Source organism: Plectropomus leopardus, chromosome 1 (genome assembly GCF_008729295.1).
Source record: "Plectropomus leopardus isolate mb chromosome 1, YSFRI_Pleo_2.0, whole genome shotgun sequence".
NCBI lineage: Eukaryota > Metazoa > Chordata > Actinopteri > Perciformes > Serranidae > Plectropomus > Plectropomus leopardus.
The window spans coordinates 29,468,911-29,493,432 of record NC_056463.1 but is presented as its reverse complement, the minus strand read 5'-3'; the positions used below and the strand labels follow the sequence as shown (position 1 = coordinate 29,493,432).

At 39.6% G+C, this 24,522-nt stretch overlaps 1 protein-coding gene across 1 annotated transcript in view; it reads left to right on the top strand.

The window, feature by feature from the left end:
- Positions 1 to 11,315: 11,315 nt before the first annotated feature.
- slc12a4 (solute carrier family 12 member 4) overlaps positions 11,316 to 24,522 on the top strand; it is a 23,687-nt gene continuing 10,480 nt past the window's right edge. The window contains exons 1-7 of the mRNA XM_042516538.1: positions 11,316 to 11,533; positions 21,837 to 21,934; positions 22,031 to 22,162; positions 22,545 to 22,691; positions 22,990 to 23,044; positions 23,793 to 23,923; positions 24,048 to 24,289. Coding sequence (XP_042372472.1) covers positions 11,398 to 11,533; positions 21,837 to 21,934; positions 22,031 to 22,162; positions 22,545 to 22,691; positions 22,990 to 23,044; positions 23,793 to 23,923; positions 24,048 to 24,289 — 941 coding nt within the window. The 5' untranslated portion in view covers positions 11,316 to 11,397. The remainder of the gene's footprint in view (positions 11,534 to 21,836; positions 21,935 to 22,030; positions 22,163 to 22,544; positions 22,692 to 22,989; positions 23,045 to 23,792; positions 23,924 to 24,047; positions 24,290 to 24,522) is intronic.

Here is a 24,522-nt window from a genome sequence, read left to right as displayed (position 1 = left end):
ACTTCCATTTTTACATTGTGTATTGGACTCTGAGCATCCTGTGACGGAGGCATGACGCTGCTGCTGTTGCTCTGTTAATGTACAGGTTTCACTACACAGCCTCAAGCAATACAAAAACTACACATTTCCAGGTTTAACCAAGGTGTGACATTTCCCTATCAAGAGTCATTTAGAGAAAGAGGGAAGAAGCCAGAGTAATTTATTACGTTTGTTCTGACACAACTCAACTTTTTTCCTTTTCATGGGAGTTGCTAATTACAATAAAAAAAATATAGGTAAGTAACAGATAACACATAGGTTTTTTTGTTTTTTTTTACTATGGAGCCGTTTTTATGAATGGGGCATAGTTTGGTTAGTCTTGTGGGTGAAGATTCCTGCAGCAATATGCTGGCATAAGAAGAAGACTGATAAAAAATCATCTCTGCAACTGTTTACTGAGAAAGGAATTGTATTAATCACATTTGATTGACCTCAAGAACACACACATATGATATGATCAGAACCAAGAAACTTTTGTTTGCTGACATAAAACTCTACACGGCAACTTTAGCTTTAAGGTTGTCTTGCCTGCACAGATTTTATGTTTGAATCTCACCACCCTCATTAACTATCCTGTACAAAAAAACATAGGCAAAATCCATCTCAGTCAAAGTCTATGGTAACTGCACCAAACAACAGTGGTTAGCGATCAAAGTCAAGCATCTAGCAAACTAAAGACTAACTAATCTGGCCAAACAAAATAAAGATGCCCATTTTCTCTATATAAGCTGGATGTGTAAGAGTAGGCATTGCCTACTTGAGCAGCTACTGGTATGTTGTTGCTGTATTTGTTTCAACGTTTAAGTAATTTCCCTTCGGTGAACAAAAATTATTATGCATCTTTAGGGAAAACAAAATGTTGGGGAGATTTCTTTATATAATGGCAGGATAGACCACTTCTATTGAAAGTAGCAAACTGTAATGTATTATCTCAACAAGTTGAACACTATGACCATAACAAAGCTTTACACTTTGTTCCTATGCTTGCGGCATAGCTTTGTGTAACACTTTCCATCCATCCTCATGGGGAGTGCTCTAAAAAAATGAGTGCTATTTTAGCAATTAGAAGTTCTAAGAAAAGGACTCACACAAACTGACATCTGAATCTGCATATACAATATGATTGCCCCTATGAAATACATGTACAATACAATCCATATATTGAGGTGCAGAGGTACACCTACTTTTCTATTCTGAAATATGCTACCTGTTCCTTTATCATTCCTGTTCCAGCCTGTTCCTTTACTCAGTCTGAGCTCCAATATTTTCAGTGAATTCAGGCAGCTAATCGGCATCTCTTGTCATGTTGCAGACAAACAAGACAGAGGTCAAGGCCAGTTAGTTGCTTCAAGTTCAAAGGGAAAAATGTGGAACCTCCCCACTGTCGCGCAAGCTTTATGTGTTTATAACAACATTGTGTTGGCCAACATTTTTGTTTATGCAATGCTTAAAAGTACAGACGTTCGATGATGTGGAATGGCTATCTACGGAGATAAACCAGAGCAGGATAGAGAAAACAAACATGTCCTGTGGTGAGTGAGGGGAGAATGTTTGTTTTCACCTAACCATGGAGTGATGTCTCTACCCCCTCTTATGCCCGGTGCTTGGCTCCCTCTCAGTTTAAATCTGCACTCTCATTTTCTTCGTTTTTTACCTCATCTCTCTGTTTCTCTTTTATGCTCTTATTTGTAATCCAGTTTGAGCTGGTTCCTAGTCTGCAATCTGTCACAGATGGAGTATGGTCCTGATGTTATCATGTCCATCAGCAGTAGATTTCCTGAGAGGATTCTCTGTGTTTGTGTGTTTGTTTGTGTGTGTGTGTGTGTGTGTGTGTGTGTGTCTGTGTGCATTGTACAAAAATAGTAAGTTTGTGTTAGCAGACTTTGAGTGGCACTAGTTTAACAAAGCAAGAAAAGATAAAAGGCACATTTGCTATTAATATGACTCTTCTTTTTGAACAGTTTTTATTAACATGCTATATTCCACATCATGGTGAGTTATCCTGCTTTGCCAACGCATCTCTATAAGACACAACGTGTGCATTAAGTGGGTGTGAGAAGAGACATAGGGCATAGTTATCTGAGCTGGTTTCTTATCAGACAAATTTATGGTCTCAGCCAGGGCATCTGGTGTGGGAGCTGTGCTCAGTAAGTTCTAGTAATTGAGCGGCATCCAGGGGGAATTACAGAACACCTGGAGGATATAAAGTTGTTTTTTGACAAAACTGTTCATCACAAAGTAGATACGTAAGATGGGGTGCTGCTTAGGGAGACCAAATCACTCCACTGTCTATCTAGACTGGGTTCATGTCACAAGTCATGTTAAATCTCGATTCCATCTGTTTAACGTTGTACTGAGATTCTGCTGAAGACTATATACCTAGAAAATTAGCTGGGAGATGTGTTTGAAATACAAGTTTGCTAGTTCTACATGCTCTACTGTCAAGAAAGGTAATATTCTTACACTATACTCCTTAGTAAACAACACAATACAACCATACACCTTCTGAATTTAAGTTTCTCTCTTCACCAAACTAAGATTGACTTAATTGCCTTGTTAACTCACTGTAAAAACAGACTCATTCAAACTCAACAGGAACAAACAGGAAACATCTCAGTTAGTCTCTCCACTGTTCCAACAATCACTAACGTTAGATGTGAAAATATGTTGGATCTGACATTCTTTTTCCTTGATGTCTTTCTTTGCTGTTGCTTTTTACAAGTCCTTTAACATTATCCCCACCCTCTTTTTAGGCCCATCTCCATATAAAGAAGAAAGAGGAGTGTCTCTGTTATTGACGGTATGGGATACTATAATACCTTGATATTGCCCAAGCCCAAAAGTATCACAAAATGCCAAAAAAAGAAGTGGAGTTGAAACATACATATAGCCAATAAAATGGATATAATAGCACACATTTTCTAAACCTATAGCAGTGAATTGTACTGTTAAATCCTAATCCGTGTGATTACAATAAAATGGTTATAGTAGCACAATTTGTTCATGACATGGTGATCTGTGCTGAGCATGTGATGCATATGGATCACAAACCCGTAAGAATTGAGTTACATGTGATTTGGGATACAGATACTTTAAAGTTAAAGCCCACTAACTTCCATTATATTGCAATTCCTGCTTGTCCAGAATCACTCACTTTCTTTTTGTCAACTGTACATGTGTGTATGTGCTTGAAAACAATATAATACATTCTTTGTTGTGACACATCAACTGTGACGTATCAACTGTTGGTGTAGTTAGTTTGCCGGGTTGGATAAGCATTGCAAAACAAGGAAAACATTGGAGTCTAAAGCCTATCCAAAACCTTTTATTCAGCCTTCACATATGGTCTTCAGTCCCAAATCATCGGGTTTATGAATGAAAACAAGCATTTTGTCTGCAGATTCAATATGGATTCGGGTGATCTAATTCATTAAGTGCTTTTTTTTGGCCTTGGATTAGATTATGTGACTGAACAATGAAAATGATTCCATCAAGTATTTGGTCATTGGGTCTCTGTGACACTGCAGCTCTAGAGGGTCCAGTTACAGGTTCAAAACCTACCATAATAAATGCCAGCCAAAAAAATGCTTACCAAAAACAAAGCTTCAATTCTTTCTTTCTTTGCCTCGGTTAATCTTTATCACAATGCATGGCATACTGGGAAAAGCAGTTTGACTTTGTCATTCTTCGTCTACATACACAGACAGGGCCTACCACATTTTTTAACTGCAACAGACAAAGTTTTGTGTTTTTATCAAGATAAAAAATGGTGCATGTCTTAAAGCCTATCTATTTGAAATATTAAGTATGGATTTGTGGTGGAATGTACTTGGCTTTATAAATAAAACTGACTGAAGTTCACGGATCACAGTGAAATGGAGAAATGCATGTATCAAATACATGACTTACACACCCGTCCAATCTTTTGATATATAATTAGACTTCATGCAGTATTCCTCAGCAACTTACCTATCAAAAATAACTGTCAAATACATCACAGCTTAAAATCCAAACCAAATTGGGAAATTTGAAATCCAAAGCCTCAGCAGGCCCTGTCCATGGTGCTGAGGGTCTGTGGTTGGACATCACACAGCCCTTAACACACAGTATACATTTAGGCAGACATGATACATTGCATTGAAACTGCAACCACATCAGAATCGGGCCTTTTTCACTGCACCGTTTGAGTTGTCAAATCACAGGTGATACCAATAATATTAATGATGTCTCCATTCTACTCAAGTGTCTTAATACAACAGGTGTGACAATGAACAATATGAGACCCTAAGACCAAAGCAGCTGAACAGAATTCAGCCATTATTAGGACTACTGTAATTGAATTATTTACAGCTGTGCCCACACTGACATGGAAAAAACTTTCTTCCATAGAAATGGCCTAAGGGTTGTGTTGGTAGACAGGCACGGCGGCCATTTTATTCACATTAAAAGAAAAGGTGAGCAGAGAAAGACAGGATGTCACTTACCTCAGGAAGACCACTGTCCTTCATGGTGGCAAAGCCTCCGATAACCGCATAGCCTACTTTCCCACTGGCCTCGAGTTCTCCACCTTTCATTGAACCTTTCACCTTTCATTTTGGCCAACTCTCTTCTGTCCACACGTTTTCCACTCCAGTGTCAAAGTTCACGACTAGCATCAGTTTCTTCTCAGTCAGCTTTAACAGGTCCAGATATAAATACGCCATCTTCTGTTGCTAGTTAGCACTGCAGTTGAAGCCTACTAAAGCACTGTTGACTTCAATTAGGCTATAAGCAATACCCAGGTAAAAAAAAAAAAACACTTTCCTGGCTTCTTTTGTTTTCTTTTTCTATCCTTGTATGGTTGAACTGGTACAAAATAAAGTCCACAGTGGGAGTCACGGTGGGCTGGTCTCCTTCCGCATGCCCACAATACCGACTGTTTACAATTTCGCAGGCGCATGAAGTTACTAATCACGGGGATTAGCCTCACTTGAGTTAGCTTCGCTAGCTACGCTATACTTTCTTTTGACCACAAATGCAGACGTTAATAGCGAATGGCCGACCAGAGGGCCGCTGTTTCACTTACTCCGACTCCCCCTCCATCACCTGACCACCACACCTGTTCCCTCAGGCCTACATTTTAACTATTCAAAAACGGCAACAGCAAGCGTTGCGCGTGCGTGTCCCAGCCGTGTGCATCACTCTTTAATGTCCCCTGGATTTTTGTTGTTGTTGTTATTTTTGTTATTAGCTTCTTGCTTCTTTTTTTCTACATGTGACATGTATCCATATTGAATTTTGCTGTAAATGCTGAACATGTTGTGTAACTGATTATGTTAATTAACTGTGTTGTGTTAACAAAAAAATGTAACAGTAGACCTGTTGGAAAATGCTCCAACGAAATACACCCAGGCTACCCAATGTCAGCATTCAGGTTAAAGGCCCATAGCCATACAAATTTACAAAAAGGGTGTACAGCAAATGTAGGAATAGGAGACAGAGTAGGTGATAATGCCTGGAAAAAAAATTATAAATTTGAACAAGACAAAGTGCAACTCAATATTAAAATAGGGTGTATTATACTTTATAGAGTCTAAAAGCAATTTGTTTAGCTATAATGTGAGGGGTGAGTTCTGCCCCATCAAACTAAATATTTCTCACTGGAATACAGAGACTAATGTTATACCACTAAAGTTGCTCTCAGTCTGGCCATACAGACAGGTAAAGTGCTTCAGGGACAATATAATACCATGGCCAACCTTTTGGTCACCATTGCTGCCAGGCTGCATGGCATTCATTGTCCTCAGATGCAGATCTTTAGTACTAGAGACAAAGCGGTGGGGGCCCTGGGGCCATGTCAAGATAATGATGGCAGCCAAAGGTAATTGGATCGACTTAAGTCCCCTCAGGCTCAGTATTAGAAAATCCTAATCAATGTAGAAAGACAAGGAGTGCTTAGCTTTCACAAGCAATTAGATTTAGCCATGCAACTAAGTACCATTCATTCAAAACACAGAGAAATCCCCTCTCGCAGATAATAATCTTCAAAGTTGTTTTATATCTCACAAAATTTTAGGAATTAGACAGGGTGACCGTGGGAAGAGATGGTTGCAAGAAAACCCAAGAAATACACATCAGAGCTTTCCAGTATCTTTGACAGTGACATAACTAATTACCATATCAGTTTAAAAATATGTGGTTTAACTATTCATTCAGAGAATAGGGCCCAACAAACCTTTGCTACAAACAAAGAGTACTTTAATCAGAGGACTTTAGAAATACACCAGAAAACGGTTTGATTTAATGTAATATTTTCTAATTATGATAACAGTTTGCTTGCAGCTATTATGTTCCTGAACATAGAGGTAAATCAGGCTTGTACTTTCAAATCAGTTAAGAAACATAGATGATTTGGGGTTTTTTTATCCTTCTTTTAGCCTTTATGTTTGTATATATGCATATGATACCTTTCAGATCAAAATTTGTTTTGTGAGATTGACGATTGATACATTTTTGTTTATTGAATAGTGGTAGGTTATATTGGAATATAAGTAACTGCTATATTTACTAGATGTTACAAGGATGACACCTAGAGGGAGCTCCCTTGCATTTTTATTGGGAAGCTAAAAATACCAAGTGCATCTGCAAAATGTTTGAGGCTGCCATCTACTGGGTGATAGACACAATTGCAAGTCATTGAAGGACAACTAATTGATGAATAGAGGAAATACTTGACAGATTAATCACAAATTAAAGTAATTGTTAGTTGTAGCCCCAGTCAGGGATGTTTTCTTCCCTTTTCCTGGCAGTGTGTCTTATTCACAAGCTGAGGCAAAGCAGGAAAAAAAGATATATTTCTTTGAACATCCTTTAAATCTAGTGGGAGGCAAGTTGCCCACATACCTGCCCGTCTGCCATCTTTAACCTCTGCAAATCATTTGCTGTTCAGCTCTTTCAGAGATAAAGGGTTGTCTCTAAAGTCAGCCTCTTTTTGAGTGGAATGAGAGGCATAGCTTGACCTTAATTCACCTTTGACCTATACATGGTAGGCTGAGATGTGATGCAGGACTAGCCCAAGTCTATCGTGAGCAGCTCCCATTGCAGTACTTTTTCACTTCAATATCTTTGCCAGATTTTCAAGTCTCTTCCTGTGCTGTAAACAAACCAACCCTTGAGGGCCTCATGTTTCCTTGGACTGGCCCCTCCTGCTTATATTTCTTTCCACAAGGCTGAGTAATTGTGGTGGCAGAAAAGAGTGCGTCAGGTCCTGCCTGCCTGCTGCTCACTGACCCTCCCTTGTACACAGCACTGCTCAGGTTAGTCCATCTAGGAAATAACCTTATATGGTTGTGGCATCTCATTTGTTTTACTTTGCCAGGCCAGCCAGTCAGTCAGGAAAAAGAATCACTTCTATTACGTCAAAGTCTGAGAGAAAAAGAAAATGGCAGTAAGTTTTATTGTGAGACAGGACTATAAAAGCACAAAGGCACCAGTTACTGAAGAATCTTGAGATTTACAATGGGTCATATTTTGAACAAAAGGGTAAGAAAACATGTAAAACATGTAGCAGTAATTCTTTTTCTACCATAGGACAACTTTTTCCATAATAGTTTGATAAGATGCGATATGACACAACATACTTAATTGTCCCAGTGGGAAATTTGTTTTGGATTCAGATACTGTGCCCCTAAAATGCCTTCATTCCTTTTTGTGTTTTTGCTTACATGTGCTAAAACCATGGGCTGCACAAAACAATGGATATAGTGACTATGACTTCAAAGGACTGGACCAAGGTGATCTTAAAAAATGCTCACGTGTGCAGTGCACTCTTCATATCAGGTAAGGTAAAGGTAAGTATTGACTGTTGTTGGGATGAATAACATTATGTTTATTACGGATTATCATGTCCACCTAATAGGAATTTGGGGAGGTATTATTAAGAGGAATATTGGATTTCTTCAATCTAGGGGGCCGGCTGGTATTTCAGGGCCGATACAGATTACTGGTACTTAATAAGACTGATAACCAATATTTGGAACCAATATGCATTCACAATAACAGTGAACATATTTCTGTCAAAATTTAGAATATGGAATACAACAAACTCCAACACAAAACTTTGTTTCAATGCTTTTTTTCTGTAAAGTACAGTGAAAATTTAAATTAAAGAAATAGACAAAAATAGGTTTTACAAAGTAAAAGTTCATCCCATGCTGACACTTTCTTTACATGTATTGCAGACTGCCTTCCCTGGTGTCGGTTGAGTGTAATACGCACATTTTTTCCATTGATTTATTTTATTGGCGATTTTATGCATTTTTCTTTATACATAAAACATGACAGAAGACTTAACTTATTTATGTCCTTTGCTTTTCATACTCGCCCCTACATTACACTGTTATATCTCCATACTCAAGGACTGTGATTTGGTTTCAGTTTTACAGGAATTTAAATGGATAAACCAGCTAGAATGACCATGACAAGCTGGTAGGACCAGCTAAATCATCAAAAATTATGCGAATACCTTAAACTGGTCAAAAAGATGGTCAACCAGTTTACCCATCTTTAATTGGTCACAATGTTTTGTTTTGTTTTTTAGCAGGGAATCGGCTTAATGTATGTTGATTTCTGGTGTGAGTAACTCCCACATATAAAGCAAGTCAAAACAAAAGCGTTCAAACTCGCATGAGAAACACAACGCGACTTTTTTTTCGTGTCCGGTGTGAAGTTGAGAGTTACAGGGGTTAGTTCTGAGGCAGCAATTTGATTGGTGGAGAGGCACTCCATGAGGGCTGGTATACAGTACAACAGCACTGGGACTTTAACACTTCATGTATCACTCCGCGTCACAGCTGATCTAAAAACGTTAATTAGGTCTACATTAACAGTCATTAGTCTACTTACCTAACATTACCCTTACAGTGGCTGTGTGGAACTGTTACCCGTGCTATTGTTTTTAGCTTAGCAGCTAGCTGCACACCCCCTACATGGTGCTTCGGACACTTTGCACAACTTGGTTAAGAACATGTGACGCAGAGACTAGGACCCTTTTAAACTCGGCATGGGATGTTTGACAGTCGCTCACCCAGCAGGGACTCTTAGGTAAGTTAAGCACCGAAAATACACCTTGGTCTTGTGTAAGCTAGTTTTGTTGACCTGATTCTTAGCAAAATGCTCTGAGTAATAAGTTGGCCTTTTATTATGGAAAGTTAACAGCCGAGGGCGTTTAATGTGCTGCCCTGATATCTGCATCTTGGTTCACTCTGCTTCAGGGCACATAGTTCATGTTTATATCCAGCTTTCTGTTGTATTTCACAGAAAACCACTTCAGCTGTTAGCTGCCTCTCCTAGCTAGCATAAGCACAACCACAGCTGTTGAGGGCGAATTTTTGCCAGTTACAAACATGGTTACAAATTGCTCCAAAAATAAACAAGCGGTATACGCGCGAGTTACTTGACGCGAATTTTTTTAAATTTTTTTTATTGCATCTTGTGTAAAAAAAATCATAAGGTTGACCTGCCCTCTCCCGTCACTGGCTTTGGGAGCCAGACTTTCCTCAACTGGGTGAGGCTACTGGAGGTCAGTGCGAGAGCGGGAGGTGGCAGACACCGTATGAGCAGGTGAAAATTCTTCCTACTCACCTCAGCAAGTCAAGAGAGGCGCACAATATAACACAGGCTCTTAACATATTCTTATTTCACAGGATACCCACAACATTATACTAAGCAGCTGCCCTGCACATACCTAACTAACACAGTAGCAAGCTAGTTTGCAGGAAAAATGTTTATGTGTTGTCACTGCCAGGGGTTGCGGAACTATTTTTCAAAAAAATCATGAGATGAACAAAAAAATCATAATCTGTTGTTGCTTAATTACTGTAAACTAATAAACGCTTGTTGAACTGTTGTATAAAAACAATATTACACTCAAAGTCGGGTCATTGTACTGAATATCATCACGGCTTTGATCATCTTCGGCACTCGGGCTGCTGCCTCGTGCCTATGACTGAATCACAGCCATAATCATAAACAGTACAACAGCACTCCCTCTCCTGTGATATTGCTGAATCGACAATATTGCTGGAACCACTGACAATGATCTCATATGAGCTGACATCCTGTAACAGTAGATTCCTCTTATTATTACAATTTTTTCTTACTTTTTTGTATTTCTTACAACTGAGAAGACTACGTCACCCTTGACTGCAAGGTCTGAATAATCTGTTTTCCCTCTCTCCCTGGAAAAGGTCTGCAAATGAGAGTGTGTTTGCAATTAAATCGAGTGTGCAGCAGCTCTTTGTTTTTCACATATAAATACATGTAATTGTTCGCCAGCACCTCAGCCAAGTCAATGAAATAAAATTTAGTTTATTCGTAGATTTTTCTCTTTAAATGGAAGATAGTTGTTTCTGAACCAAAGTGAAAAACATCCAACATGCTCATATTTTACAAAGCCTCTGAAATATAGGGCTCAGTAGCGAGACCCTAAACTGCCTTCAAACAGGACTTCTAATAACAGCCTTACTAGTCTTTGATCTGCTGCTTTTATGGTTTGACGAGCTATTCTTGGGAATGGGAGTGTAAGCTTTACCCTCTTTTGGTGATGTCACCGTAATTCACTGCTGAGCCTTTCCTTATAGCTTCAACAGCTGCAGAATGTCTCAGTTCATAATGTTATAATTAACATTTGTTAATTGTTATGTAATGAATGATTTAGAAAACAGTGGGGAAGGAGCTACATTTCAAACTCTGATTGACCATGGGGTCAAAGGTTAAAATGACGTCCAAGTGTTCAGTTGTTTGAACAGGATGGGGGCTGCGACCATTTTCTGTTTCTTCTCTTTTTGATTCCCCATCGTCAGTCTCTTTTCCATTCTGTGCTTGCACTTCACCAATTCAGTTTGATTATTTTCCAAACTGCCACGTCGCTGTCTGTGTGTTTTGGGAAAGGCCTGCATACACAGAGGACTGTCTGTCTGAACCTTGAACGGACAAGGTTCACTCTGTTGGCTGTCATTATGACACACACGGCAGAAAGGGGTCACCCTACTCTCTCACCCTCTCACTCTTACATGACTCAGGGATGATTACACAAACTCTTCAATCTGAGCTGTGCCCCATGACTCACTCCTTCTCCCTGGAGGGGGTGTGAGTGTCTTTCCAAAAGCATCCCTGAGACCCCTATACCCTTTCTGTTCACACAAAAAGCCCAGGAGGGGCCGGCCTGTGGGCGGGGAGTATGATAATAGCCTCTAGAGGAAGTGAGCGCAGTGTAGTGGAATGTAGTTGCCATTAGTGGGAGTTGAGCTGAGGCTGGCTAACAGCTAGCCTGCTATGTTGAGTTGCTGAGCTTGAGACACAGAGGATAGTGATGAAAACATGCCTCACTTTACAGTGGTACCAGTGAAGGATCAAGCTCAGACCAGCTACGACAGTCTTGAGGGGATTAACTGGGTGGATTACAGGGACACTGGACAGGACTATCCTGATCATCAAGACACTGTCAGCTCTGATGGTGAGTCTCAACTAACTTTTTCCTCAGCTCTCTATCGCTCATCTGAGAAACAACATGACTTATTTGGAAGTTTTGAAGTTGACAAATGTGTCTTAAAAGTTGTACTTTTTGAGTAGGACCCAGCCCAGCATGGTAGGGCTTTGCTTTGTCCTGAGAGAGCACTGTGAACAGCTGGTTGTATGGTTACCATGGCAATTCTCCACGGCCAGAAAGCAGTTTTACTACAGCGGGCTGGCCTGTTTTTTGACAGCTCCCTTTGGGTTAAGTTGTAGAAACATTACTTTTATCATTTTGGAGTATTTTTTCCCCTGCCCATGGAAGCCTTTAAAAATAAATTCAGGGACAGATGAGTAACAAAGGGAAAACAATGAAAGGGGTGAGAACCGTGGGGGGAAAGACACAACAGGGGTGGGATTGTGTGAGGGGGGGCCGGGACCGCCGCAACAAGAAAAAAGGCCTCAAGTGCTTTCTTGCACAAAAGATGGAGCTCTCTTTGTGCCAGGGGAGGATTTCCTTTTATACAGATTGGCTGCTCAACAACACAGGAGCAGATTTCTCCCTCCTCGCTTCTATGTCGCAGCTTGTCTCTCACTGTCATTCACTTGTTTCTCCACTGTATCAGCATGGAAAGGGAGGGGGCAGTCCCAGACAGAAGAGAAGGGAGAGGAGTAAGGAGTTTGTTGCCGCTGGGAAGGATTATGTGAGAGCAGCGCTGATTTGTGTGCACTGAAAGAGTGAATCAACTGGGGGAGCAGGGTTTTTTAATAAAAGACACAAATGGGTGCGGCCTGCCAGTGAAGCACCCACGCTTTACCAAGCGCCCGAAAGGCCAGACTGGGCACAAACCCACAAACCGGCTGGCCTCCCACTTACATTATGTCTTCATTATGATGTCATGCTTAACTTTGAACTCCCTGCAACTGAATAACATTGGAAAAAAGAGTTCAAGCTTAAAGACTCATCTATGTAGTGAGTGAACATCCAGTGTGTACACAAGGATGAAATGCATTTCTGTGCTCGTGCATAAATGTTTGAGTGCATGGGTATGAATTTGCAAGAAAACTAGCCGTGGAGATGAGATGATCTCGAGCAGGCTGATATTTGAAGCATGACAAAAGCACATGGTGACCTAGTTTATTTATTTCTGGAATGCATGGAAGTTGCCCTTGAGAGCCATTCTTGCAAGTCAATAAACTTATAAGATAACAGTGATTAAAATGTTAAAAGTAGTGGCTCCAATGCTGTCTGAGCAGAACTCTGTACTCTGCCCCTACGAAAGGTTTTGATGATAGAGGAAAAAGCAGATGTCCTGAAATAACCCTCAGAGTTTCAGGGGTGAGTTTCGCACATGCTTTTCACAGTCTCCCTTGTCTTCCTGTTGTCATAATTCACTCTAAGTTACCCGAGGAAAGCTTCCTGAAGCCTGAGAACTAAAACAACAACCATTTAACTTAGTGGGTAGGATGACTATATGCAGGACATGGTCAAAATGACGAGAAGAAGGAAGTGGGACTGATGAATGATGAGTATGTTACAAATAAGTTTCAAGCATGTGTGGGAACTAAACAGTAACAGCTATTAAAGTTAATGTATGAATGCATTTTGTGGCATCTCTGCTATGTTCTTGTGAGAGTTGTTTGAGCACCATACAGGACTTATATTTAAACATAAGTTCAGAAAATTCAGTTTACAGTTTTACATGCAGCATTATAACAAACTGTAATTTAGCAGTAAAAAGTTGGGTGGAAACAAATTTGCTGTGGTAAAACCATCTAGAAGATACCGGGTGATTTCATCATGGGAGTGGTGGGCCTGGGTATGCTACATGTTGTATGTCTTAGCTACAGTGTGATGTGTGCAGCATGGAGGAAGTGACACAGTGCAGAGTCTGTTCCAGCCTGTGAACTCAGCTCTGTTAAACCCAGGACAGGGCTAACACTGTGATCATTGTAACAGTGCTCTACTCCTGTGCAAGAGCAACCACCCTTAAACAGCCTTCACTTTACAGGGAGGAAAGTTTGTGGCTGAGACTTGCTCTTCTTAGTTTGTCTGTGCTGTTTAACCAAGCTTGTCCACAGCAAAGATGGCATCCTATCATGCTAGTTTGCTTCATTTTGTAGTTTGTAAAACTCAGAGGGAAACAAAAGATCCAATCTTTTAAAATCACTGTCAAGTTTCTGTAATGGGGAGGGCTTACAATTCCAGGAAGGAAGAAACATTTGTGGAAATATATGGCAGTCCTGTTTTGTTCATTTTCTGCCTGTGTACCTGCATCTCTGAGTTTGTAATATCATTTCTAATTCATTATCTGTTTGTTGTGACATAAAAACCTTTTTAAAGGTCCAGTGTTTAGGATTTAGGGGGATATATGGACAGAAATGAAGTATGATATGATAAGTATGTTTATAAAGTGAACAATCACCTGAAAATAAAAACTGCTGTGTTTTTGTTACCTATGAATAAGCTGTTTACATAGGAAGCAGGTACTGGACTATGGAGTTCACCATATTGCACTGCCATGTTACTATAATAACTCACCCCATTTGCATTTTTGCATTTTTCGTCTGGTTAACAGACCCTCTTCGACAAACTGTGTTAGGAAAACACTGATTTTTTAAACATCAGCTGGATTTTTTGGACAGCAGAAGACCTATGTAGATGATTCAGCTTCTGGTAAAAATCTCTTGACCAATGAACATTGAAATAATTCTAATCTGGAGAAGTTACAGCTAGTAGGATCTGTAATCCTAACCGCTAGATGCCACCAAATCCCTGAAATCTTTAACACTTTGGTACAGCATGCAGAGATTGTAGGAGTATTAGAATATATGAAATGAGGCAACAAGTCATTTCACATGAACTAAAGAAAGCCAGTGTGTTAAAGTTTGATGTAACTAATGACCCATCAAAGACATTTGATCTATAAACCTACAATTAACTTTTCTTTTTCCAATAAACAATTTAATTAGTGAAAACTCTATTTTTTCATTGTTAGTGGAAAGAAAAAATGTGCAGGTGTGTTTGGGTAAGTAATGTAATCATGTAGTGCAAATTTCTCCTTTGCTTGTATTGGCCTCAAACGTAACAGGTGCTGAGATGAATAGGAGAATGCTGTTTGCATGCTCCCTCTCTAATTCAGGAGAACTGGATGACCATTCCTGTCTTGCTGTCCAGCATGCCGCTTTAGATAGCCGTTGAGAGTTAAACAGACTGTGGTTGAGCAGAAATGCGAGGCTGATGACAGAGTTAGAACATATTCACACACACACACACACACACACACACACACACACACACACACACACACACACACACACACACTTGTGCACAGCTCTTAACAACTCTGAGTTTGTCTTTGTCATAGGCCTACTCTAGATAGCATAGATGATAAAGAAGATCATGTTTAATTAAATTATTGGTCACACATCGTTTCCTATGATGCAATGGTCTTGCCATCCAATCATCTGCCACCTTTGTTCTATCTCCTCATTCACATCAAAGTGACAACAGGGTCAGCAGAGCAGCTCAGATGTTGTTTTCCAGTATGTAGCTCCAGTTCTTCCTCAGGACCTCTTACCAACCAAATGCATTCAGTGTGTCCTGGGTCTTCCCTATTTTGTGATTGTGACTGGACAAAACTGTTGAAAGAAATGAATGAATGGAAAAAAACATCCACACAGTCAAATGTGTATTAACAAAAAATCTTTAGAATGAGCAAGCTTTTGAACAGAGACATTCTTCAAGACATGATCAGCTGACAAGTGAACATATGAGAGGGAGTCTGATACAATGTGAGCAGTTTTTTTTTTTTTTTTGACGAAGCTGTTTACAAGATAAGAGCATGGAAATATTGCTTTCATGGTAGCAGGCCAATTCTAGCAATTCAAATTCAGTAGGCTTGAGTGTTTTTTCAAGTTCTTCAGTCAGACAAAGGTTTGTTTTTGGTATTGAACAGGGAATCGTAACCGGAGAAGTAACTTCACGCTAAGCAGCAACAGGGTGTGACTTAATTGCATTTCCAGAGGCCTGGACAGCAGCTAAATGTATGATATTCTGTCCGTCTTGAGTTTTATTTTGAAACATAAAAGTATGAGTGCCAAGAGATATAAAAACTAACAGTGTCTGAATGTGTTAATTCAGTAAATATTTTTATTAGCTACAGTGGAATTAGTGGACCCCATAACCTGGGCTGATAACTGACATTGCAAGAACTCATGTATTAGTATGGCATGTGATTTTTGAATATGGATAACACCTACATACACTTTCTTATCGCTTAAGTAGGTTGTTGCTTCACATTTCCCTTCATTCATTTACAAGCAAAAGCTGTCAGCCAGGTTGCAATACATTAGTGTTAATGGGAGCTTATTCACTATTTTTCCCAATCTCATCAGTGGACATGACAGTGTTATTGTGCAAGTTCTGATAGGGATAAACGCCGCTTACCTACACGGTAGTGTGCCATTTACAGTATTAACATACAGTGTGTCAATAAAGTAGATAATTCATCTGCACCATAGACTGTACCATAGTCCATAATCTGTACATGTAACATTTGCCCAAAGCAGACATTACAAGTATGGATTTTGTGTGCAGCAAATGCACAGATACCACTTCATTAAGGCATGAAACCATTTTATAAAGACACTGCAGTGGACAATTGTTTTGTACATACCACACTTTGAGTTTGCTTAGTCAGTAGTTCTACACCCATTGACGTACCCATTTTGTAAATTTGTGTCCTTTTTAAAGTCTATTGTACGATGCACCTCTTCCCACCCACCTTTACCCCCTGAGGTAATCAGGCTGAACTGCTGTCCTTTTTCTCATCATTAGCACACATCAAAGCTAATGTGTTTTGCTGTATGGCTCAGCAGGTTAGCATTCCATTGCTCAGTTCAGATGCTGCTCTGCATGAAACTCAGCCGTTACAGCTATCATTGGCCTATCACCACAGCATAATTCTAAAAGTACAATGCAAGAAACATCTTTATATAAGCTAAAAGCAATTTTTGAAAAAGAAAATAATTTACGTCTTTAAAATTGGATTGCCTGGCATCATGTTTTTGGAAAATGTCTACCCACCACATTGCATTTTCATGACCAACATGACAGAATATGCTGAAATATATAATGCAGGTCTTTAAAGGGAGATTGGGGTAACTATATGCCTACCTAACAATACATGCAAATAACATTTATGTGTAATTTAGGTTATTTCATTGGATTAAGATTGGATTTTACATTGCATTGTGGGATGTTGAGGAAGCTGTCAATCAGTAAATGATCAATATGAAAATGATGGCAATGTAGGTTTCCAAAATGATGTAGTTCTGATTAGATATATTTAAGCCGAATTTCACGTGGCATGCACCAGTTATAAGATGTTATTTGCAACTATGAAAAATACCATACAGTACAATGTTGAATCCTGCCTCCACAGGGCTGCACCACACTGTAACTAACATAATGTTTGCCAACTGGGTTAGCTCTGTACTGTAGACAAATGCAAACACATGATGACCCGACTGGACTTTGTTAGATTTTGGACCTCCGTAACCTCAGTAGTGGAAGTTAGGTCACGGATGTTGCTGGACTGGTTTCTGCATAGCAGGACTCCAGATAAGTCATGTCAGGTTGTAGCTCAGTCTTTGGAATGGTTGCTCAAACACTATTTCCCCCTCACGCAGTCTGTTGGAAAAAGCAAAGCTGGTAGAGTGCAGACAGTAAAGAGGTCAGAGTGGCTCTGAGTATTTGGAGGATCATTTTACAGGCCCAGAAACAAGAACAATGAGCTGAATGCAGTGCAAAATAGAGAACAAGTTTATCCTTTAAGAATTTGAGCCTCTGTCATGCAGTAGTTGTATCATATTTACCCAACCCAGTTTCATATTTACATCTAGCTAAGAATAACACACATTGTAAAAAAGCAGCAGGAGTGATGAAAAAAGAAAAATTGAGCAAAGGACACGCAGATACAGTCTCTTTCACTGTCTCTTTTATACCCATACTTACACTAACACATACAGCCTCCAAACACATAATCAGCATTCCTGCCAACTAACTGTACAAAGTAGAGTTAGCTGTATTACTTCTCTCCCTCACAGTGTTAAGTCCTAAGTGTTTATTAAAGAGGAAGTTTAGCAAAGAGGCTTTTTCAAACCCTAAGTAGCTAATGGACAAGGATATTGTTTTCCATGACTAATCGGCTTAAAAAAGTGCACTTTCTTTCTTTCTCTAACATTAGTTGTTTGGAAAATGTCCTCTTTAAAGACCACTGTAAAACTCCCATACTCAAAATATCCCACCCAAGTATACTGTGCAGTCTAGATCAAGTAAACAAATGTCCTCTATGGTCAAAAGTTTTTCTTGCAGGAGCTATTTTCTGGAAATGGTTGGACAGACCTATAACAAATCATAAACCATATTGACTTTGTCTTTCAGATTTGCCCCGAGACATTTGTTCTGTTGTGTACTTTGTACTTTGAAAAGACCTGACAACGTAGCATCTTCTCTTGGAAAAAACACAGCACAAATTATACCCAGACACATGGTTAGTCTGTCAAAACATCTGTTGTCGGACTGGAACTACAATTGAATGGTGACAGCCAGGGGCATTGGTAGCTTACATGTCGTCTCTGAAGCCTGCAGAATTTGGCATGTATAAATACAATAGCTCAAATAGTACTTTTAATCTAGGCTAATGAATACAGTGTATGTTTTTTCTTTATATTTGTGTTCAACTTGGTTGCAAGTATAATATTCAGTGCACCCCAACAGCTATACATATCATTTTTGCTGAGAAACCTCTCGATAAAGAGTAAAGAGGTACAGTAGCTTGTTACTAGATAGTTAGTCAGTGGAAAGTAAAAGTCATATCAGCCTGTGCTTAACTTCTTTTTTGATTCACCTTTCTGTTAATTTGTCAGTCCCGCAGCACAGACACTCTTTGATCTCCTGGCAGTGGTGGTGTGGTGTTTCGGTGGGGGCACCGGTGACATGTCGGCACATGCTGCCGTAAAGCCTCTGTGCTGCTCTGTGCACACAGCATGACTCTTGTGTGCCTTCATAACAAACCAGTTAATCTTTAATCTTTGTAATTCGGCATTTAATGTGAGGTTATTAAAAAGAGACCCCCACTGTCTCGTCATCCCTATCGTTAAAAATACCTTTGTTTTTCTGGTCCAACAAGTGGAGTGAGTGAGAAGCTGAACTATTTTAGGTTTGGTATTGTGAGGAAAGTCATGTGGAACACAGTGTTTGGAGCAGCACTGATTAAGTAACAGTTCTTGCACATCAGAACATATTTCACTATATAGCAGATGGTGGAGCAACATCCATCTGAATTGCTTCAAAAATGCTAGATGTCTTTTTAAATTAATTAAGGCCTCTATCCCAACTGCAGTAGTCTCCCCCCATTGCTTTTTTGAACACAAATGCTTAACCCCAAACCACTGACAGCATGATGACACTAGAGGACAGTGTTGTTACTGTTTTTACTCTCATTTCTTTCCAGGCATCGCTGTGCTCCAGCTGTGTAATGTTAGAGTTTGGAACAAGGTTATGAGACAATAGGCCCCTGGGCACAGACATGCAGAAGTCCCCACCACCTCACATAGGAACAGGATACACTGATTTTGTACTTATTTAGCCTTTTTTATGTTGTTTTGAGTCTCTGTAGTTGTTGAGCATCTCTCTGTTTGCTTTGGTGGTAACTCTGTTTAGTTGTCCTGTGTCTGTGGATGTTTTGCCCCTTTTTGAGATAATTTTAAGTCTTTTATTTTTATTATTATTTGCTTTGTATCTCTTTGTAGTCTTATATCTTCATGTTCATTTTGAGTCTCTGTAGTTGCTTCGCATCTCTTTTTTGTCATTTTGTGTCTCTTTGTGGTTATTTTGTGTCTATATCTACAGTAGATGCTAATCTCCTTTTAGATTTTTTTTGCATCTCTGTGTAGTTTTATTTGTTCATTTTGTTTTCCTCGTGATATTTTTGTCTCTTTAAGTTACATTTTGCAGGTGAAGGTCAAGGGGAGCCCTTACACTTACCCTGATGCTGACTTAAGAGAAGTGCAAAAATAAGGAAACTTTGTTTAATTCCAGAAATCAAAGGGTGCAAACAAAATAAGTTGAGAGTATAATTCTACAGACATGTAGGTGCAAGGCTACCAAAAAACTGTATGAGAAAAAAAGTTACTTTTTGTTACTTTTTTCCTCCATACATACAAAATAAGAAAAAAATATGGATAAGAACAAAAATAACTTCCTACATGAGGCCCACTGTTTTGCTTATTGCATAAAATGTGACTGACACTGAACATCAGTACAATGTAGGAATACAGACACTGTCATACTCCACTTCTCTCAGCTACCTGCAGCCCAACCCATGGTTATGAGCAGACATGTGCTGTGCATGTGTGTGTTAGTCAGTGAGTTATCACTGTACCCTCCTTTCCCCACCTCTCAGCCCCCTAAGCGTGCACCATGTATTAGATCAGGCCCCCGAATGAGTATTCATCCTGGGTGACCGGGTGTCCTGGATAGTAATCGACTGTTCTCCTAGCGAGAGCACAGAGTACTCTGCTGCAGTCTGCACACAGCTCATAACTATGCTGACCCACAGTGATACTAGCAGCAGTTGGACTCAGAGCACAGGTGAGTGAAGACCAGCACTGAAGCTTAACCAACTCACTCACAACAAAGCTGGTATATTTTCAACACTTATGAGATTATTGTTTCTATTTCATGCCCACTTGGTAAGTTGGCAGACTTTTTGTTGCAGGCTTAATATGGGTTTTGAGATGTGGCTGTTAAAAGTTTACATGCTCTAATAACCCAAGGTTAGGTAATTTCAAGGTAATGAGGTGTGTGCACGCATGTGAATGTGTGTGTGTGTGTGTGTGTGTCTGTGTGTGTGTGATAACGTTTGCAGTGCTACTTTGCGTGCAATAATTGCCCCAGGCACTGTGCTCTGCTTCTCTGCTTGATTCTTTCCTTCAAAAGCAGAAGTTAATGAGAGTAAAATCTAATTATATGCCTGTTTATCACCTTGACTTTGCTTTGTTGGTCTGTGTTACATTTGGCCTTTCACTGCAGCTTCGCTGCATGAGTTGTGTTTCTGAAGTTCACTTCTATGTGGAGATTATTAAGATGTGTAAATCATAATTAATAGTGACAGTTCAAAGCTAACTGAAAATTGAAAAGGATTGCCATGGAAAATAGTGCTCCGCTGTTTTTTTTTTGTTTTTTTTTAATCTCAGTAATGCCACAATTCACAGTCTTTGAAACCTTTTACTAGTTACAATAGTTACAAATACAGTTTGTTTCTAAAAAGTGATTTTGTTTTATTTTTTTATGCAAATTGGTGATACTGATGAAAACCACAACTGTTTTATTGTTTATCCATTAATGACTATTCATCTCTAATTAACTTAAAACTTATACAATGTAATGCCACAATTTTACCAACTACCACATGTAAGACAACCATTGTGGCTGCAATTATGACTCTTTTGATCGTAGGTCCACTGTCGTTTCAATTTATTTTAAGTTGTCTATAACGTAAACTAAAACTGACACATCATTAAACTGTAAATTATTCATTTTTAAAATTATTAAATAGATTTTTAATAGTATCTTATATAAGAAATTGAAGTGAGCATTACTTTGAATCAGTACGGACACAAAAGTCTGAATGTTATAGTAAATAAGCATTACCTTAAGTTCTGTTGTGTAGGATTTAGTGGCAGACAGCAGTGAGGATGCAGGATTGAAAATTCTCCCGTGTGCCAAGAATTTAGGAGAACTACAGTGGCTGACATGAAAATGTGAAAATGCTAAAATGCTCATAGCCCTATCTAGAGCCAGTGTCTGATTTGTCCACTCTAGGTTACAGTAGAAACATAACCACATGGTGGAGCCTGTGGACAGGACCTGCTCCATATGTAGACATTAGTGGCTAAAGTAATGAAAACACAACAATTCTTTTTTCTTTTTTTTCAGGAGATTATAGATTAATGAAAACATAGTCATAAATATAATATATAATGTCTACCAATAGATGTTCCTTAGTCCTACACACTGGACTAACAAGATGATGCATATATTATTGCAGGTTTAACAAACTTTCATAGAAATCAGTGAAGCACATTGACTTGATGTTGCAGTTTAGGTATTACCACAATGTCTTCAATATATCTGAACAACAATATTTGCCTGATTTATTGACAGGGGAATGTATATTTGTTTGACCCCTATATCTCAAATTGTATATATTTATAAGCCATTTCCCTCTCTCCAACAGGACATGGGAATCATAAAGAAGACAGTCCATTTCTCAACAGTGCTGATGCTGCCAGCAAGAGGAATGACTACTATGACAGGAATCTGGCTTTGTTTGAGGTGTGCTTTATTTTATTTTTAAACTTTTCAATATTTCAGATTATAGCCTGATACCAAAGTCATTTATTTACCCTCTGTCCCCTTTGTCTGCTCCAGGAGGAGCTTGACATACGGCCGAAGGTTTCCTCTCTGCTCAGCCGCTTGGTCAGCTACACCAACATCACCCAGGGAGCCAAAGAGCATGAAGAGGAGGAGAGCGCTGAGACCTCACGTAGGAAGACCCCCAAGGTCAGTAGTTCCGGGTAGAGTAGAGGAACACTATGCCTTTTTAGTTGTTTTTTTTTTAAATAATTGTGCATACACAGTCTTTGCAGGTTTAGAAACAGTATCCTCCACCCCTGGCTCTCTCCCTGGCTCTCTATCCAAGTTCTAGTTTTGTATTAGGAGTTGTTGATTGATTGCTTATGCCTTTGCACGTTTCGCAGTCAGACTGTAGCTGTGTAAGACCTGGATACATGCAAAGAGCTGATAACATGATTGAATGACCTTTAAAAAGTGCATCAATCAATACAAATGATCGATACACTTGTTTCCTGAAATGTCACAGTCAATATTCTCCCCTTTCTCTCTTTGTTCCCTCCCTCCTTCTCTCCCTCTTTCTCTCTATCAGTCTCCCAACATGGGCACTCTGATGGGAGTCTACCTGCCGTGCCTGCAGAACATCTTTGGTGTCATTCTTTTCCTCCGACTGACGTGGATTGTTGGGATGGCAGGCATCATGCAGTCCCTCCTGATCGTCCTCATGTGCTGCTCGTGTGTTAGTATGAGCACACACACACACACACACACACACACACACACACACACACACACACACACACACAGAGTACTGTACACTGACACACGTAGACACAAAGCGGGCCAGTTTCTGTTGCTAAACCAGTCAATAAAATCCACATGGTTACATCAGCAACAGGAATTTGCTCTCTTAGATGGGCACTGTGTCAGTTTCAGTGGTCAATTTGATCATTTTTATATTAGCCCCCACAAGGTGCCATGATGGTTGTGTGTGTGTCCTTTTCCATATTAATCATATTTTCCCATTTCCTCTCCAGACAATGCTCACAGCCATATCAATGAGTGCCATTGCAACTAATGGGGTTGTTCCAGGTAAGACTTTGAACCTTGTCACTCTGTTGTGTTTAAATAAGATTCTGTAAAATAGTTTAAAACTTAACATTATCCAATAAATATTGCTTTGAGCCATGAATAGATTACTAATTGGGCCTACCTGAGGAAGCTCTTGGGGCCCAATGTGTCAGGGACCCCCCTGGCCTTTACCTGCATAATGTCATTCAAACTAACACGTACTGACCAGGTTGAGACACAAAACAACCATAATGAGACACAAAATGATAAAAAAGACACAAAACGACTACAAAAAACACAAAATAATCACTGACCAACAAGGACAATTTTTTTTTAAAAAGAGACACACACAAAAAACAGGAAGAGACAAAATGACTAAAATGAAACACAAATGATAAAAATAAAAAGACTCCACAAAACAATCACAAAGAGGCACGAAATGCACAAGGGACACAAACTGACCAAAAAGACACATTCTTACCTCAAAAATACACAAAGAGATGAATAACGACTGCAAAGATATGCAAAGCCAACACATTTTGTTTGTCTTGCTCCTATGTTGGAGAGGTAGTGGGGCCTTTTGCACATCTGTGCCAAGGAGGCCTTCTGTCTCATAATCAGCTCATGCTCTGAGCAGATGTAGAAGTAAAATTCTTCATTCCATATTTTTCCACTTGGGGGCAGTAGAAATGTACTATTACTTTCACTGCATACAGACTGTGGGCTTTTCATTGCTTTCTGTATGTAACACTTTGTTTCCCTGTTGTAGCTGGAGGGGCATACTTCATGATTTCCCGCTCCCTCGGCCCTGAGTTTGGAGGAGCTGTGGGTCTGTGCTTCTACTTGGGCACCACGTTTGCTTCTGCCATGTACATACTGGGGGCCATCGAAATCTTCCTGGTCAGTTTGCTAAAAATATTATTGGGATGTTACATTTTAGCTCTTTTTTTTATGCCAGGATACGATACAATTCCTAAAAACTATCAGCCATTACATGCCCCTGTTGCTATTTTTTTCTCCTTAGAAATATCTGGTCCCCCAAGCGGCCATCTTTCATGCCACAGACCCCCTCGGGAGTGATAGCGCCATGCTGAACAATATGCGAGTCTACGGCTCGATCTGCCTCAGCCTGATGGCTGTGGTGGTTTTTGTAGGAGTCAAATATGTCAACAAACTGGCCTCTCTTTTCCTGGCCTGCGTCATCATCTCAATTGTCTCTATCTATGCTGGAGCATTCAAATCCTTGACTCATCCCCCAGAATTCCCGTAAGTCTTTAGAGAGGGTTTGCTATGATAAACATGTGTTTGAACAGAAAGTAGTGTAAACTATGGGGACCTTAGCAGGTTGTAGTGGTTTTCATGAGGGAGAGAGTGCTAATTTAGTGTGGTGTGGATTTCACATTTAGAAATGTTTCACATTTCTTGTTCTTGTTCTTGTTCTTCTATTTCTTCTTCTTCATTATCTTCTTCTTGCAGTTTTACTTTTCAGTCATATACTT